Source organism: Ciconia boyciana, chromosome 16 (genome assembly GCF_034638445.1).
Source record: "Ciconia boyciana chromosome 16, ASM3463844v1, whole genome shotgun sequence".
In the NCBI taxonomy this organism is placed as follows: domain Eukaryota; kingdom Metazoa; phylum Chordata; class Aves; order Ciconiiformes; family Ciconiidae; genus Ciconia; species Ciconia boyciana.
Genome location: NC_132949.1, coordinates 1,625,784 through 1,643,772, shown reverse-complemented (window position 1 = coordinate 1,643,772; position 17,989 = coordinate 1,625,784). Strand labels below are relative to the sequence as shown.

The 17,989-nt window shown below is 63.2% G+C and overlaps 1 protein-coding gene across 2 annotated transcripts in view; it reads right to left on the bottom strand.

Annotated features, from left to right (window-relative positions):
- SDK2 (sidekick cell adhesion molecule 2) overlaps positions 1-17,989 on the bottom strand; it is a 52,096-nt gene that overhangs the window by 20,605 nt on the left and 13,502 nt on the right. For both annotated transcript variants that reach the window (XM_072881248.1, XM_072881249.1), the window contains exons 2-3: positions 9,516-9,675; positions 1,253-1,359 (exon numbers count right to left, since the gene is read on the bottom strand). In XM_072881248.1, coding sequence (XP_072737349.1) covers positions 1,253-1,359; positions 9,516-9,675 — 267 coding nt within the window. The remainder of the gene's footprint in view (positions 1-1,252; positions 1,360-9,515; positions 9,676-17,989) is intronic.

Here is a 17,989-nt window from a genome sequence, read left to right as displayed (position 1 = left end):
GCTCTCTGCTCCCCTCCTCGGCTGGGGCAGCTCGGCTGGCACAGGCCGTGGGACGGTGGTGGGGTAGCTCAGACCCCACGGGCTGCTCCTGCATGCCCGGGGCTGCGCTCACACCAGGATCCGTCCCTGCAGTACCTGGAGCCGCACAGCCCCGTTGCCTGCACGCCAGACCAGGGACCCCTGCCCATGCCTCCCCCACCGAGGATGGGGTGCAGCCGCAGCGAGGAGGGCTCAGCCCCAGCGCTCCCCGACATCTCTCCCTGCCCCAACCCATGGCGCAGCGCCGGGAGCATCCCGGCACAACCTTGGCTCTGCGGGCAAGGCTGGGGCACCCGCTGCCTCTGTCCTGCCCGGCCGTTCGCAGGCTGGAAGTGCACAGCGGTTGAGGAAAGCAGAGTGAAGCAGGATGCGTGAAGAAGGGGGGCAGGGGATTTTTATTGACTTCCCTTAATTGCTGTAATTAAAAACATGTAAAGAATCTTTTTTTAACGACTTTGCCATTAGCATTAGTTGTTAGCACAGCTGCCTTATTAATTTCTCATTAGCTCCCTGATTTGTCATTGCTCCTCAGGAAGGTGTTTAAGGGATGGGACCGGGGGCATCCCAGAGGGAAGCGGTGACAGAGAGGGGCAAGTCCCCCATGGCACAGAGTCAGCGTCCCGGGCCCCAGCACCCTCCTGCCCTGCTTAAACTCACCGTGGAGCCTCTGCCTCACCCCTCAGCACAGAGCCCCGAGGTCTGACCCATCCTGTTCAGCTCTGCTTGTTCGCAGGATCCGTGCCGAGCCACCAGCCCGGCTGCCCCTGCTCCCACGCTGACGGATGCAGCCGCCCAGCCCCGCGCGCTCCTGTTTGCTTTCAGTAACGATTATAAACGGTGTTTGCTTTACGTGCTCCACGCAGCTGGGGAGGAGCGGGGCTGCTTTCACACTGCAAAAGCGTTTCACCCCTCCAGCAAGCCGGGGATGCCTGCCCGGACACGGTGCTGTGGGTTTCCTGGCCCCGGTGCTCTCTGCCCGCACCCCGCGCTCTTCCCTGTCCGTGGGGTGCCCCCCTGCACCCCCAGCCACCGCGGCCTGACCGGGCAGCGGGAGCAGCAGAGGCAGCAACAGCCCAGTCCCTGCCAGCGTCGCCCCAGGGATGCTCCGGACTCGTGTGCTGGCCATGGGCTGCACCAATGCCCGAGCCGTCCCGCAGCACCATGGGGCTGGGTGTCCCCAGCCAGTCCCCCGCCGAGCGGGGCTGTCACTTACAGGCCACCTGCACCTCGGTCTGGCGCTGTAGCAGGGCTCCCATCCGGTTGCGGACGATGCAGCGGTAGAAGCCGGCGTGCGTGCGGTCCAGCGATGTGATCATGTACCTGCGGGAGAGGAGGCACCTCAACGCATGCCGTGACCGACCGCCATCCACCCCAGTGGCAGGGAGGGACAGCCAAGTGACCGTCACAGCCCCCAGAAGAGGCTGCAGGTCCTACATCAGCCCCCCATTTACTGCTGGGCAGCAACCCCTGCACCGGGTGCCAGCTCCTTCCCCAGGGAGCAGCTGCTGGAGGCGTGTGTGCACACATGTGCACGTCTGTGCAAGCACATATGTGTGCGCACACATGCATGCTGGGGAGACAAGGCGGTGTCCCTCGCTGCCACAGAAGGACTTGGGGCCACGCACACAGGAGGTGCTTTCACCACGCCACGCACGTGGCATGAGCCAGTGGCCGTCACCCGCCCGGTGCGGGGGGTGGACAGTGACTCACCGCGGTGAGCGGGAGGCACTGGGCAAGGGGCTTCGAGTCATCAAAAGCGGAGGCGGCTGCCGGGGACCTGGCACCCACTGGCCTGACCCCTGCGCCGAGCCCCACAGTGCGTGGCAGGGGCATGCCAGGGTCTGCCGGTGTCACTCCACCTCGGCCCTGCATGCGGCTGAGCCAGCACCGCTCTGATTAGCCGGTGCTGAGCCACCTTATCATCCCCAGCGCCCAGCCGCTGCTCTTATCAGCCGCCAGCACCATCAGCTGATAAGCAGATAAAGGAAATAACCACGTCTGGACTCACCCACCGTCCCGAGCGTCGCCCCCGTCCCCAAGCCAGACCCCGCTGCCACCAGACCCCCCCGAGCAGTCCCCACCCCCGGAGGGATGCAGGCACTCCTGCTCCATCACCCCCCAAAATGGGCTGGACCCCCCCCACGGTCTCACAGGCTGGTGACCCTGGGGTGGACGGGCAGGCACCGCAGCATCACCTTCCCCGATGGGAAGCGCTCCGAGATAAAGCAGTAAGGGAATAAATAAGCAAGCTCAGCCCTCCTTGCCCAAAATCTAATCTTGCATTAAAACATGCCGCGGGCTGTTTCAGCAGAGCTTTGTTTGTTCTTTTGATAAGTGAGCGTAAATTAAACTTTCATAAGACACGAGGAGCACGTTCCCTCTGCCGGGAAGCACGGCGAGCCCCTGTGCCCACCTTCCCCGGCGCAGGAGATGGTGCCGGGGACACGGGGCTCCCGCCTCGCCCGGTGGCACCACCGAGCTGGGATGGGCACAGCGGGGCTGGCATCAAACCTGCTGCCACCCACCCACGTGAAGTGCCGGGGGTCGGCCATCCCCGCGGGAGAAGGGAGGATGCCCTTTGGGAATGAGTCCTTGAGTGTCATGGCTGATATTTAAAAATGATCCCCAGAGGCTTTAAATAAGATATTTCAATTCCGCGGAGCTGTCAGGAACTGATGCGGACACCAGGAATAATGGGCCCGCTCTCCTTGCGGTGTCCTCGTTAATAAATCACACGCACACACCGTGACTCCCAAACACACACTTGCACGGGGATGGACAGACGGACGGACGCTCGCTGATGCTCACCTGCCGAGGGGCACGCACGGTCCCCGCAGACAGACCCCCCTGTGCACCCCCTGCCACGTCCTCGCTGCCACATCCCCTCCGAACCCTCGTCCCGGGAAGGAGCCGGTGCAAAGACCCCGGCGCAGCCCGTGAGCTGCCCTGCGGGACCCAAACCTTCCCCACCCTTGGGGCTCACACGCACCCACGCACGAAACACCCGCTGACGCCCAGCCCCGCTGCAGCGCCTTGTCCCCCGGCGCTGGGAGCCGGGGGCTGGGACACCTCCATGGGCACGGGCAGCCTTCGCCCCCCCGACGGGGACACCCCTGCAGCCCCAGTTACCAGGACCTCGTCCCCGCGCCACCGGAGCTGGAGGAGCTATTAAGGAGCTGAGCTTTTGCACACACCTAAGCGGCTGAAAATAGCCCAGAGAAAGGAAATCAATTACCAGGCGCAGCCTGGCCAGCAGTCATTAACCAAATACGAGCAGAGACTTTGTTCGCTCGGCTTCCATGGAGGCTTTTAGCCAAGATCGCTCTGATTTGATTTCCTTCCCCATCACGCCTGGCTGTAAGGGGACGGTAACCGATTTCACCCCCTTGCAGCGGGACGTGCTGCGGGCAGGAGGAGGGGTGAAGCGTGCAGCCCCGCACCCCACACAGCCCCCCCCCCGTTCGAGCAAGCAGGAGCGGCCACGAGCCATGGCCACGGCTACTCCTCCATGGCCAGGAGCTCCCGGCTCCTCCGTGCAAGCAAGTGGCTCCTCCGCTTGGGACCGATCCTGCAGTCCGGTGCCCGCGGGCACTGCCCCAACCGGGTCGCTTTGCCCATCCACCAGCCCAGAGGCGCATTTTGCACCGCTCGAGCCGGGACGGAGGTCTGGCCGTGCTCCCGGCACAGCCCTTGCTGCTGACTCCGCTGTTTCAGGGGCTTGTTTGGTTTGTTTTTAAAGAAGGAGGTTGACAGGACATTGTCTGTGGGGAAAGCACTTTGGAAGCGAGGAGCGACCCACGCTTCAAAAAAATGCACTGATGGAAAAACAGCAGCGGTCTCCAGGCTCGGTCAGGAAGTGGCTGTGCCACGCTCGGCCCCGGGGTCAGGAGGGGGCTCCGGAGCCAGGAGCTCCGTGCCGGGGGACCGGCTGGTTTGCAGAAGCAGCCGGCCAGCAGAAGGCTTTGGCACCGGATCGACCTGACAGATGGATGGGCTGCATGTCGGGAACGACGACCTCCCCACCCATCCACCCAGCAGCTCCATCGCAGCAAGGCGAGGCAAGGGCACAGCACCGCGATCAGCCATAACCCCCCTCGCGGTGCAACCCCGGCAAGGCACCGGTAGCACCGATACACTCGGCACACCGGGCTGCGCGCGCCGCCTTGTTATTGTAGGGTTGCTCATGGTGCCGCGAGGCCCCTGCGCTCCGGCAGAGCGATGGCCCAGCCTTGGCTGATGCTGGCGGCTCTATTATTGTAGGGTTGCTGAGAAGCGTGGGGCTGACGCTGCCAAATTATTATTAGATTGAGGGGGTGGAGAGGGGCTGGGAAAAGCATCAGCCAAAGCATTTGATCCATCAAATTGAAAGCCAGAAGAGTGCAGAAATCTGTGTGGTTCTTCCAATGCCGCCCAGTAACAGCAACAGCTGGATTGGATTTTGGATATGAGCGCATTGGCACAGTCCCCTTTGATTAATATCCTGTATAACGACTAATTAATTCTAGAGGGGACATGTATTTGAATAGTTACTGTGCGATAATGAAATGTCAAGTGAGCATTAAAACACACTTAGCAAAGGTTTAACGACTCCCAGCATCTGAGCCACGCGTCCCAGCACCTCCACCCGCACCCAGCCGCGGCACTGGGCTTCCGCTCAACACGTTTTTAAATAACCCTCCTGGTATTTCATCAGCCCCTGGTAGCTGTATTACTGGATCTCAGTTAGCTCCTGATTGGAAAGGGCTCTGTTTTGACACACGTGGCCAGAGCCGTCGCCTCTCCGCTTGCCAGAAGTGTTTTCCTTTGGTCAGGGGAATTCGGCAGGCGCCGGCAGCCCTGTAAATCGCCACCTCAATTGGCCCTGCCAGAACAATGAGCCGTTTAATGATTAATGCCCATGTATTAATCTGCGGAGCAGGGAGGGGAGCGAGTGCACAAGCCTCAATCCGTGTTGCAGCATCCGGAGGGCTCCAGCGCGTCCCTCACCGGGAGATCGGCCACCGCCGCCGCCCAGCTCAGGTGACATCTTTGGGTCTGAGAGCCTTCCGCCCGTCTCCTTCCCTTGGCTGCCTGAGCCCACGTAAGGCCCCAGCAAGGAGATCCCCTCCATCGCCTTCCCCCCACATGCCTCCTGCCAGCCCCGATGCCCGCGTGGCTACCAGGCACCGCTGCCCTGCGCCCGGCCATCGCTGCCGCTTGCTCAAGCCAACCTCCCCGTGTCCCCCTCAAAGCCAAACAAAGCACAGGGAAAGGCAGGAGGCTTCACAGCACCAGCATCACCAGCAAAGCCCACCCCGTGCTGCCCGTTACCCGTTCGGTGCCGCCTCACCGGCACTCCCAGGGGCTTTGCCGGGAGCAACCCACGCTGCCACGCAGCAATGCCAAACACGAAGCCGGCCAGGCTGGAGCCACAGGCACCAGGAGCTCACTGCTGGGCTCCCACTGAGCCTGGCTAATCCCTCTGATGTTCATCAGCTTCCATTAATTAAATTATTGAATGGCAATCAGGTCCCCAGGGGAGAGGGCTGTGCTTCACACCTGGGCTGGCAAAGAGCTGGTCCAGCCAGAGCAGGGACGCGCTCCCAGCGAGCAGCGTCACAGGTTGGGGTCCCAGCAGGGAGCCAGGGGTGATCTGCCCCGTTTGTCCCCAGGTCTGTGTTTTTGAGAGGGTCCTGGCTCTGTGTTTTACATAATTTGGGAACAATGTACAGGTATCAAACATCTGGGGCCCTCAAAGGCCATAAAGGCTTGGTGGGGTCCCGCAGGTGCAGCATGCCATGTTCCCTGCATCCCTGGGGGGCATGGACCCCAAAACATCCCAACCCAGCGAGGGGGGATCGAAACAGCCCCGAATCTGCCCCTCCTCGGTGAGCCCACGCAGGGCAGCTCCTGCCAACCCTCCCCACGCACGGGAGCAGACGGGGACACCACGTGCTGGAAACCAGCCCTGGGGCTTGCGGGGTCTTGGGGCTGCGGTTTGCCCGAGAAACCCAGGGCAGGGCCGGGAGGATGAGTCGTGCCAATGTTGTTTCGCTGCGGTGAGCACCGCGGCGGCGAAGCCAGCAAGTGTCGGAGACGTAATTACACTTTCCCGGGTTCCGAGCTCCCAGCAAAGGGGAGCTGGGCTCTTGGGAAGAGGCGGAGGATCCTTTAGTAGCTGCTGGGCTCCCACACCAGCTGCGGAGGGACGCGGGGAGAGGAAAGAGGGCTGATTTAGTAGATACAAGATGCATCTCTACGGATGGGAGTCTGTCCAGAGGTAATCTATGTGTAAGGTAATTTCCGAAGGCAGCAAGACTCGATGCAACCCTTAATAGGACAATCTCATGTGATAAATTACCAGACCCAACTAATCTGCATGTTAAATTTCTTGTATGAGAAATAAATATCTTCAATTCACCAGAGAAGCGCTTTCCTTCCGAGGATTTCATTAAAGACATCAAGCTGCCTGATTTGCATGTTATGATTCCTCGTACGAGAAGAAGTCAGGCTCCGGAGAGCTCGCAGGAGAGCCCGGCACTGGTGAGATTATGCACGGAAAAAACAGAGCTGGCCCTGGAGAGCACAGTGCCAGCGTGCCAGGGCACGGGAGCGGAGCACGCCAGCAAGCCTCCACCGCCCGCCCGCCCTGCCCTCACCTTAACGAAGGCCACAACGGACATCGGAGGGGACGGGGATTTGCTGCGGGGTCCCCGGGCGCGGGAGGCAGCTGGGGTCCCATGGGAGAGCTGTCCCCACGCACCCCACACCAGCGGCAGCCAACGGAGGCAGCAAGTGGGTGAAGACAGGCTGGTCCCTGATCCCCCCCAGTCCCCGGGGATGCTGCCGGGGGGGGGACGGGTCCATGTGCACACACAGAGCCAGGCCGGTCCCCAATCCCCCTGCGATCCCTGATCACACTTGATACCCAGGGATGCTCCTGAGGGAGGTCGGCTCCACGTGCACATGGAGCCAAGCTGGTCCCCGATCCCCCCGCAGTCCCCAGGGATGCTCCGGAGGGGTCGGCTCCACCCGCACGCAGAAGCACTGCCTTGGCCCTCGCCAGCTCGGAGCCGGGGACCTGCCGAGCCCGTTCCCCACCTGCCCTTCGCCGCACGCCAACAAGTCGCTCCGGTGGCAAGCTGGCGGCTGAATCGCTGCGGGAAGGAAAGGGCGGTCGCCATGGAAACACGCTGCCAAACTGGGAGAGCGGCTCCTTCCCTTAAAACGCGGTGCGAGCTTGGCCGACCAACGGATGAGGATGAACCAGAGCAGCTCACGGTTAGCACGGGGCCGAGGGGACACGAGCCCCAGCCCACAGCCCCCAGAAAAATGGGTAAAATTCACAAGGGCGATAGCAGCCGGCGATGCCGACGGGATGCTCAGCCACAGGAGAGGATTTGGGGAGGAGCGGCGAGGACGCCGAAATGCTCGGTGACACGCCGTCCTGGCCGGGAACCGCAAGGTGATGCCACAAAGCCCGGCCGGCTCCCTGGGCACGGCCCCGCTGCAGCACATGGCCCTGCTGCAAAGCACGGTGCGTCCTGTCACGGGCACAGCCAGGCCCCGGGGAAGGTCCCTCCTGTCCCCAGAGTGGGGACACGCCGGGGGAGCACGTGCCAGCCCCGAGCTGGGGGTGACTGGCTGCACCCCACATCCCTCACCCCCGCTGCCGATGCACCCACAACCGTTCCTGGCCCCCGCACGGACAGGAGCATCCCTGAGCCTCCCCGGCCATCAGCACCAGCCCTCCCCTGTCCAAGGATTACTCTGTTTCTAAACTCGTTAACTTTTAATTACTACCTTCCCACTGCCTGAGCAGGCTGGCTCCGTGCCACCGACATCTCTATTAAAATTCCATTTCTGCCCATCATAACTAATTTTGGTACTTCGCCTTCCTCACCGGCAGCCTTCAATTCCAGGCAAGACGTCCAAACTCTCATCTCAACACATGAAATCCCTGCGGAGACCCAGGGACAGTCAGCGCACGCCGGGCAGAACGAAGCCGATGCCAGCAGGTTGCATCCTCGCCGCGGAGAGGACGGGTTAAAGCCAGGCAGCGATTTGCATAGAGGCTGTTTGCTTCATTAGCTGCGCCTGCGTTTGTTTGGGTTTTCCCCACGTTTTTGTTTATTTTCTCACTTCCTTCTTTAATCCTTTCTGGCTGGATGCTGGAGCCGGGGCCAGGGGCTCCGGGGAAAGGGAGTCACCTTGGCGCAGGGACACGGGGACGCAGGGCTCCAGAGCTGCCAGGCATCCCCGAGCAGAGATACGAGCGCTGGCCCCTTTCCTACAGAAGGGTAAACTGAGGCACAGAGCAAACACAGGAGCAGAGCCAGGAAAGGAAGCCAGGAGTCCCCGTTCTGGGTTTGGAGGTGACCCCAGGCACCCCGACCCACTCCGAGGGTAGAGCAGAGCCCAGGGTCGGGGTCCTGACACCCTTCTCCTGCCTGGGGTGGGTGGCTCTGCCCCAGCGCTGTGCGGCTGCCCTGGAGGAGCCCCTGCACGGGCTCCGCGTCCCCCCGCCCTGCTGTCACCACCGTCCCCACAATCCCCTTTAAGGGTTGACATTTTGCATTGTTCCCGCTGCAGCCAGCGTGACTCCTGACAGGCGTGAGCTGTGGGAATCGCAGGGCTCAACAGGTCTCTGAGCTTCGACACCGGGGCTAGGGACAAGGGACCCGTCCCACGGGGCACCCAGCACTGACGCAAACACGCAGCACCGAGCCTGGGGCATCAGGGGCATCGCAGAGCTGCAGCCACCACGGCTTAGTGGGGCACAGCCCCCAGGGTCCCCAAGGATGGCCACTGCTCCAGCACCCAGCACGGCACCGCGCTGGGGAGGGGACCCAGCACGGCACACGGTGCCGGGGGGGGGGACGTCACCCAGCCACATTGTCTGCGTTCCTGGCACCCCGGAGCAGCCCCGCGTTGCTACAGCAACACGAAGCCTTTGGATTCAATGCCTTTAAACGGGGAACGGCTTGTCTCGGGCTGAATTATTGATTAAAACAGAGAGGATGACACACACAGACAGAAGAGATGGCGAGAGGTGCCCAGCTTGCTTTAAAGGTGAGCTCCAAGCGGGCAGTGACGTGGGGCCGGCTGCTCTGTGGCAAGATTAACGGGCGCACGGGGCTGGATGCCCGAACCCAGGGATTGTCTCACACTGCCCTTTCTTCCTCCTGCCCCCGGTCGGGCCATTCTCGGGGAGCCACGAGCCGGCCGTGATCTGCGGCCCGGTGTTAATCCCACTCTGTGCAAATGCCTCCTCCCCAATGTTGACCTGCTTAAATCCACCGTTTGCTCTCCAAACAGAGGCGGCAGCTCCCGGCACGCTAACTGCTGCCTCCGCGCCGCCCGCCTCCCCGGGATGGCATCCCCTCGTAGAGGGACCAGCAATGCCTGCCGTGCCGCAGCGGCTGCCGGCAGGGACTGGCGTGCCGGGCAGGATTGGTCCCGGATGCTCGGCGGCCAACGCGGTGGCGGGGACTCACCGGTACTCCAGGGAGAACTTGGTCAGCTCCTGGCTGTTGTGCAGCCACTTGAACTCGAGGGGCCAGCTGCCCTCCGCCATGCACGTCAGGACCAGGCGGTTCCCCTCCAGGTGGACCTGGCTCCGCACCGGCTCCGTCTTAAAGTACGGGGAGACATCGTCTGCGGAGAGAGAAGGGAGAGGGAGTGAGAACCATGAGCTGCCCCACACTGGCCCCGTGAACCCCACAGCCTGCCAGCCCCACAGCATCGGGACCACTTCATCATGGGCAGGACCATCACTCAGCAGCACTGGGCATGGGGATGCTGGCGGCCACCTCCCCGTCCCCCTGTCCTAGCCAGGGCCCCCAGACCCCTCCACTGGCCGTTTTTCCCCCCCTGAGCCATTTCACAAGCCTATCGACAACAGCTTAGCCTGTCCAGGGTTTATCTGAGCTGCTTGCTTTGCTTTATTCCTGGCTGCCTTCGCAGCGTTTCAGAATCACCGAGCTTTTAACTCGGGGGGCGAAGGGGGCGGAGGGGCTGGGAGCGGAGCGAGACATAAACACTTACTCCTCTCCTGTTTTATTTGCTAAGTAAAACCATAAATCGAAACACACAGCTCCATTTTCTGCTTAACAAATGGAAGCCCTTTTACTTCAAAGACACATTCATATTCCCCAGCAGCTTTCAAGTGCGCTTTCAATCACGGCTTTGGGTTTTTTCTGTGGGGTAGGGCTTTGCTTTCTTGTGTGCGCGAGCTGAATTCCTGCCACGGCTCTCCGCACCGTGAGCCGGCACCAAAGCAGTGCCAGTGCCCGTGGGCTCAGCCTGCTCCAGTGCCCTACCAGTGCCACGAGTTTGCAGGAGCTCAGAGGCACCCAGACACTGCCAGACCTGCACCGGGGGTCCCTCTCCTCTCCTCGCTGGCGGGGCCCGGCTCCAGCACACCCTGGGTGCCTGCTTGCTGCACCCACATGGAAATGCCCATCTGATTTACACCCGGCTTGCCTTGTCCTGCCTGTCCCCCGGGTGGGCACGGTGGCACTAAATGCCAAGCAAGTCGTTAGGCAGGGAAGGAGCTCGCGGCTCCTTAATTTAATCCTCCTCTCCGACCTTCAGCAGCGCTGGCTGGTGCGGGCAGCCCTTGTCCCAGTGTCCCTGCCCCAGGTCCGGGCTGGATCCGGGCATCGGGGCACCTCGCCAAGCTGGCGTGGGGCACCGGGGCCGAAGCCTGCAGCAGCCCAGCTCCCCAGCAAGCCCCAGACGCCGCGGGGGCAGAGGGGTGCCCACGGGCACCATGTCGGCTCGGTGCCCCGACCGTGGGATTTGGCACCAAGGGCAGCTGGCTGCGAGCCTGGCCCGTGGCCGCGTGGTTGCCCAGTCCGGAGAGCTTGTGGCAGCCCTGTGGCGGCCGAGCTGCGGCTTTTGGGATGCCCAAGGAGCGAGGGACACATGTGCCACTGGGGCTGACCGAGCCAGGCTCGCGGGAACGTCCAGGCACAGGATCCGTCCCTGTGCATGGCGTGTGCCACCTCTGCACGTGTGTGCACACGCGTCCCCACTGTGGCACGGCAGGAGCTTGACCTGCAACGCCGGGGCTTCGCCCACATCGGGCTGGAGACTTGTGGGATTACCGCAGCCCCCGGCTGGGGCCGTGGCACAGCCAGACACCAGCTCCGAGCCAAACACCTCCTGCACGAAACCAGTAAATGAGCCATGGACCAGACCGGGGGTCCAGCTGGGCAAGATGCGGCCGATGCCTCACTGCAGCGAGGACCCACGGCAAAAGGGGCTGATCCCCAGGCACCGGCAGTGGTCACGCATGCACGGGCCACGCCGGACACCACGGGACGGCAGGGCTGTGCTGCTGGGGCCCGGCTGAGCGCTCCGGCAGCACAGCGGGACCGAGACCCAGCGTGTTCAGTGCACCCCCGCACTGAGCCCAGCACCCAGTGTTTGGGAGGCGTTTGGGAGGCAGGGTGCTCCTGGCGCACCTTCCCCGGGGCCCGCGCACATTTGCATACATCCTAATTTGATTTTAAGCAGCTAAGGCTCATCTTGCTTTGAAGCGCCCGAGCCATCTGTTCTGCATTAAGGGGTGAAAAACGGCGCAGAGGAGGAGAGGCGGCTCCTAATTCCACTATTGATCGTGCAATCGTTATCCGCCCGCGAAGGTCACGGCAGCTGCCTCGGACCGAGCAGCTCCCCTGTCCCCCCTCCCCACCAGCTCCTCTGCTCCCCTGGAAAAACCGAAACCACCCCAGCCGCAGGCAGGGGACAGCGGGGCTGGGGGTCCCGCATGCACTGGGCGTCCCTTGCAAGGGGCGAAGGTGGCATCGAGCTCTGGCCACGCTCCCCCGAGGCGGCCGCATCTGAAAGCCCCATTCTCCTGGCTGGCCAGTACCTGGCAAGGGCGGCCACCTCAGAGCCCCACACCCCACCGGGGACCCCAGCCCGGGGCCAGGGGCCACCACCCTTGCCAGGAGGAACCCAGGGAGGGGAACACGGCTGGTTTAGTGCCGATGCCTCCAGAGATGCCTCCAGGAACGAGACGGGCTGTTCCCGGTGTTCACCTGCCCACCAGCTCCCCGGTGGCTGCCCGCGCCGGCTCCCACCTCCAGCATAATGTGCCGCGGCTCGGAGCGAGGAGAGAAGGGTGGGGGGCCCTGACGCTGAGCAGCGCTGCAGCCCCTCGCACCCCAGCCCCTCCTGCAGCCCTCCCTGCCTCGGTTTCCCTCTGCTCCCCGGCACACCGGCAGCACGTGGCATCTCAGCTCTGCTCCCAGCAGGCCGGGGGGAGCTCCTCTCTCCCACTGTCCCGGCAACAGGACAGTGGTGGTGGTGCCCAGACCATGGCACCACCAAATCCGGGGTGCGCAGGGGTGCCCACCACCTCACCGCCCCACCACAGAGCCGGCACGGATGGGGGCTGAGATTCCCCCGGTCCTGGACCCAGCGGGAAGTTTCCTGGTGCGTGACAGCCACGTCCCCCCCAAACGAAGGGTCATTACTGCTAATTCTGCCTCTCCCCCATCTGTTGCGACTGTTTACACTCCACTTGCTAATTAGAGACTAATTAGTCGGTGCAGAAATTCATCACTTTCCAAACATAGGCGGCAGCAAGAGGCGTCCCTGGGAACATCTGCACATCTGCCGACGGCGCGGGCCAGTGCTGAGCTCCCCAGGGCCGCTGGCCGGGTGCCGTGCCGTGCCGTGCCGTGCCGTGCCAGCTCTGTCAGCCCAGCACGGTCCCCTCCGTGCAGAAAGGTGCCGCCAAACTGTGCTGTCCCCATCCTGCCTGCACCGGTGACCCTGGGGCTGAGCCCCGCTGGGGATGCTGCCTCCGGGCTGAGCCGCTCCAGCCGAGCTGCCGGGGTGATGGATGGGATAAATGGGATGCCAAGCGCTGGCAACAGGGAAGGGGGACAGGAATGGGGATGACCCTGGCTCTCTCCCTCCACCGCCGATGCCATTTTAATGCCAGGGCCTTGCAAGGCACTAATCCTGCCTAATGGGATCAAAATCTTTGCCCCCGCACTTTATTTACATAAGGGCCGCCGGGAGCTGGGTCTGAGCCCGGTGCATTAGTGCCGGGGAGGGGGTGCGGATGTAGGGCAGGGGGCCCCAGACTCGCTGAAAGAGCAGTAATGGATCCTAATTCCTGGGCGTAATGGACGAGCTGGGAACTAAGCCCCCCTCTCCCCAGCTTCAAATCCCTCTTGATGGGAAGGGATGGGGAGTTTTAAGCCCGGAGGAATCCCGGAATGCCTGGGCAGGGCTCTGCCGGGCAGCTGCTGGTGGCGGGGAGGAGGGTGCAACCCCCCCCGCGCTCGGCAAACCCCGGCAAGCAGAGACAAGGTGGGAATAGGGGCACGGGGTCCCCACAGCTCTGCCCCACTGTTGCCTGTCCCCAGCCACCCGCAAAGGACCGGCAGCTGGCGGGACACCCGGGTCCTTCTCCCGTCTTTGCTGGGGATGCCTCGCACAAGCACCGGCACAGGGACAGCAGGGGAGGACCGCGGCCCCCCCACCATGCCTGGGTTCAGCCCTCGTTCAGCACAGGGTCACCACCCCGCTGCCCCTCGGGGACAGGGGGTGACACTCAGCCTCTCCCCTCCCCAGCTCGCTAATCAGAAGCTGATCAGCCCAGCACCCGTTCCTGCTAACTGACACGAATCAGGGTGAGAAATAGCCGGATGCACCGGGCAGCCCAACGGAGCCGGTGCCCGCCAGCGCCGGTGGGATGCCCTGAATCGGGCCCGCCTGCCCCTGTGGGCTCCAAGCACCCAATGGAGCCCAACCAACGCCGGGTACCGGTACCCAGCGCCGTGCCCATTGCCTCGGCCCCCCTGCACCAACACCCGTCTCGGAGGAAATAACGCGATTGCCTCCCTCCCTCCCCACCAGCCCCTCTTTGGTCTGGCCAGGACGCGGCCGGTGCAAAGGGGCAGCCCTGGGAAGCCCCTGTCCCACCTCGACCACGGGAGGGGGGACAGAGCTGCCTCCCCGGTCCCCGGGGCTTTGCAGGGCTCTCCCATCCCTCCCAGAGCGTCGCTGCCCAGGAAGCAGGATGGCAGCCCGCCGGGAGCACTGGCACGGCCGGCCGGCACTGCCACCGCGCAGCCCCACGCTCCCGCTCCGGCCCCCAGTGCCCCCCCCAGCACAGGGAGACGAAGCTAAATCTCTTCTGCATCAGACTATCGCTGGCGCTCCGCAGCACGAAGAGATTAAAAAACAATAAAGAGAAAGCGAAACCCTCCACTATAATTACCAGCCTTTAGCCGCCAGCGGAGGCAGGGAGGGAGGGAGGGAAGGAAAAAGAGGGAAAAAGAAACAGAGAAGAAGAAATCCACTAAAATTTTAATAGGAACCACTGCATTTAATTTAACGACACATTTTTTCAATTACCAGAATAATTGTTTTATTCATAAAACGAGTTTCAATAAAGAGGGTAATTTTCCTTTGTTTTTATTATTCATTTGTGTAACATATTCACGGCGCAGCTCCCCAGCACCACAGCAACCACTCCACATCTGGGGGCCGGGGGGAGGCAGGGGGGCCTGCGCCGGCATGGCTGGGAAAGGGTTAACATCGCTGGGGTGCCCCATGGCCCCCAGACACAGCACCCATGGGGGACCGCGATGTCCCCGAGCACCCCGGTGCGGTCACAGCCCTGGCTGGGTGCAAGGAGAGATCACCCCGGGGACCTATCCCGGCCAAGGCACACTGTCCCCGGGGACAAACCACAGCCACCCCGGCTGGGTGGCCCGGTGCCCAGGGACCTGGCTGGGGACAGGCGAAGCCCCGGGGCCATGCCACCGCCCGAGGAGCCGTCCCTTGGCTAAGTCACATTTTCTGCTTGTCGGACGCCAGCGTGCGGCTGGGAGACATCAATTTTTCAGCGGCTGTTGGTAAAGTCACCGGGCTGATTAAATGGCACGCACTCCTGCCGGCACCGACGGCAGGGCCTCGCCGCAGGGACGGGAGCCGCTGCAACACCCCGGCACGGCCCCTGGTGCCCCCGGTGTCCCCACCGCAGTCCCCTCCCGGGTGGCCGGCAGGTGCTGGGGGATTAGCAGCGCTCTCCACCGCTGCCAGAGCCATTAGTATTCCTGAGAGGAGGCTTCATCCCCTTAATAAAAAGCAAACACAGAATTGAAATGCCGAATGCTCCCGGCACCTGGGGAGCCGCGGAGCACGACGTGCTGCCGAGCAGGTACCCAGGCATCCGGGGGGGGGGGCCCAGGTGTCCGGGAGGTGCCAAGGACGAAGCCGAGCGCGGGGTCGAGACGGCGTGGGCATCCTCGCTGAGCCCCGCTTGCCCCCCTCCCAGCACCTGAGCAGGCACAAAGCAACCTGGGCTGCTACCCCTCGAGCACAGCCCCCCCAAACTCGCTGCACGTGTGGGCCTCGCTGGACAGTGCCCATCTGCTCTGCCGGCAGCGCTCGGCCACGCCAGCCTCATCTGGCACGGCAGGGCCAGCGCTGGAGCGGTGCCCCGGCGCCCATGCCGTGCTCCGGCAGAACACGGCCCCTTCGGTTCACCCTCTCTCCCGCAGTGACTTGATGCCAGCTTCAAATTTGGGGAAGGGGTGGCGGGGAAAGCGTGAAACCCAGCCGAACAGCGATGGAGAAGCACCGGCAGGAGCAGGGATCGCAGCACACATCTTGCACCCATGCAGCACGCTCGCCCGCGGAGACATCAGAGCCCCGAGCGTGGCTGTGCCGTGACACCGCCACGGCACGGGGCTCTTGGCAGAGCCCAGCTTTCATCTCACCACCCAGCAGATGTAGGTTTGTCAGCAAAACCCACCAGCAAAGGGTTTTGGTGCCCTGCGGCAGCATGCCGAGGCATCGTGCCAAAGCGCCTTCGCTCCTCTCTAATCTGCCTGGCTCACGCGAACGCTCCCGGCAAAGTGTGGCGGCAGCGTGGCCCCACGGGACAAGCCGTGCGTGGCGGGGAGGGAGGCACGGCACAGCGCGGCACCACGTTTGGCTCGCGTAAACCGGGGATGAAAGGCAGTGCTGCCACGGCGGATGGCAATGGGGGAAGGCACCCTTCACGCGGCACCGGCCCCGCGCCCAAGGCGGGGGTCCCTCCGCACGCCCTGAAGCAGCACGGCTACGAGCTGCAGAGCAGGGACCCGGGTGGGGGTTGAGGGACTCCCCTTCCCACTTGTACCAGGACCGGGTGGCCCCGGGGACACAGGCGTCCCCAGCTCCCCCGGTGCCGTGGGGAAGGGGGCAGCCGGGGGGGCTCCAGCCCCGGCTGCAGCTGCAGCCTCCCTGGGGCTCGCATGGGGCCAGCAGCGGGGCAGGACGGATCCATCCTCCCCAGCCCATCGCCCGCCAAAGCCAATATCCATCCCAGCATCGGCCCTCGGTCCTGACCCCGGTGGAAAGGGCTGGCCTGGGAGCACAGGGTCAGCCACGGGGGACACCCCAGCCGCCCCTTGCCCCCCCCAGCCTGGGCTGGTGGCCACGGGGTAGCCTCGGTCCCCACTGGCACACGGAGCAGCACCAAAGGCACTGGGCACAATCCTGCCCATCTCAGCCCCACGGATCAGCCAGGCCACCCCATGCACCCCCACCCATGGTGTTCTTTTAATGTAGGTTTTTTTCTTTTTACTAAGAAAAAGACTTAAAATTGCAGACGTGTCCATTAATTCTCGCAACTTACTTTCTTGCCTTCCTTCCCTGCTTTTCCCTTTCCTCCCCTTCTCCCCCCCCCACTGAGACCAAGAGGTTTAAAACTCTCCTTCTGGCTATTAATTAAAAGCAACCTCTCTGCTATCACGAGCGTACTTGCCATAAATTAATAGCGGCCTTCTTAATCAAATCATATCTCCTCTCTGAGCACCCCGCGCACGGTGCTGGGGTTGGTATCCCAGTCCGCCCGGCCGTGAAATGCAATTTCCAATGCTCCGGTGTACTCGGCAGCTCTGCTCCGTCTCCTCCTCCCCGCCCGCACCCGTACCTGTGCCGGCCCGGCAGCACCGCCTCGGCCGAGAGGGAGGGAGAGGGGCCCGGCATGCTGCGCGCGGAGGTGGCTCCCAGAAGACACGCTCCATTTCTCAGCTATTTACCGCGTTTATCTGCAGCCCCCGTGGATGGCACTTGCCTTCCTGCATTATTTAGAGGGCACAGCCCAAGCCAAGGGGTTCGGTGCTCGCCAGCGGCACGAGGCTGCGAGAGCAATCGTGGGAAATCCTCCTGCCGGGGCTGGGGGCATGGGAAGGCAGCCGGGCCACAGCACAGCTTCTCAGGGGGTCAGCCAAGAGCGATGCTCTTGGACCTGCAAGCTCACGGTGCTTCACTCGCCGCGGCACGCTGGAGAGCATCGTCCCTCTGGTCCCCACAGCACAGTCCCCCATCCCTGTCCCACCAGCTTTCCCTTCTCCCCATCCGCACGGCGCTTTCCAACCGCACGCCCTTTCTCAAGGGCGGGTGCAACCCCAGGATGACAAGAACCCACATGCACGTCCCGGGCGATGCCACCCCAGGGCAGCTCCTGCCCCACGCGCGGCACCAGCCATCCCGGCCACAGCTCCGATCCATTCCTGGGAGACCAGCTGGGCTGCAGCGGTACCCCAAGCCCAGTCCTCCCCTCCAGCCCCATCCGGGCCGCAGCAGTTCTCCAGTCCCATGGGACTCCCAGGCAGCAAATGTGAGCTGGGACAGAGGAGGAACGGTGCCCTACAGCTGCTGCTTCTCCAGGCTGGGGCTGCTAATTACAGCCCTCTCCTTTGCCGCTTGGAAAATCCTGCGCCGGCTGTGATTTTCCTGCTTGGCAGAGGCAGCCCTGCCTCCCTGATGGTCTGAGACAGGCTTGGGGGGGCTTCAGCTCGGTCCCTCCCGCAGCACCCCAGTCCAAGCCAAGCCCCGAGCAGCAGGGAGATGATGGGGGGCTGCAGCTGGGAGCCACGCCGAAAAGGAGCTGCTTCTTGTAAAAAGATTGCAGAGCAGAGCCAAGAGGGTTTTTAACCGAGGCAGA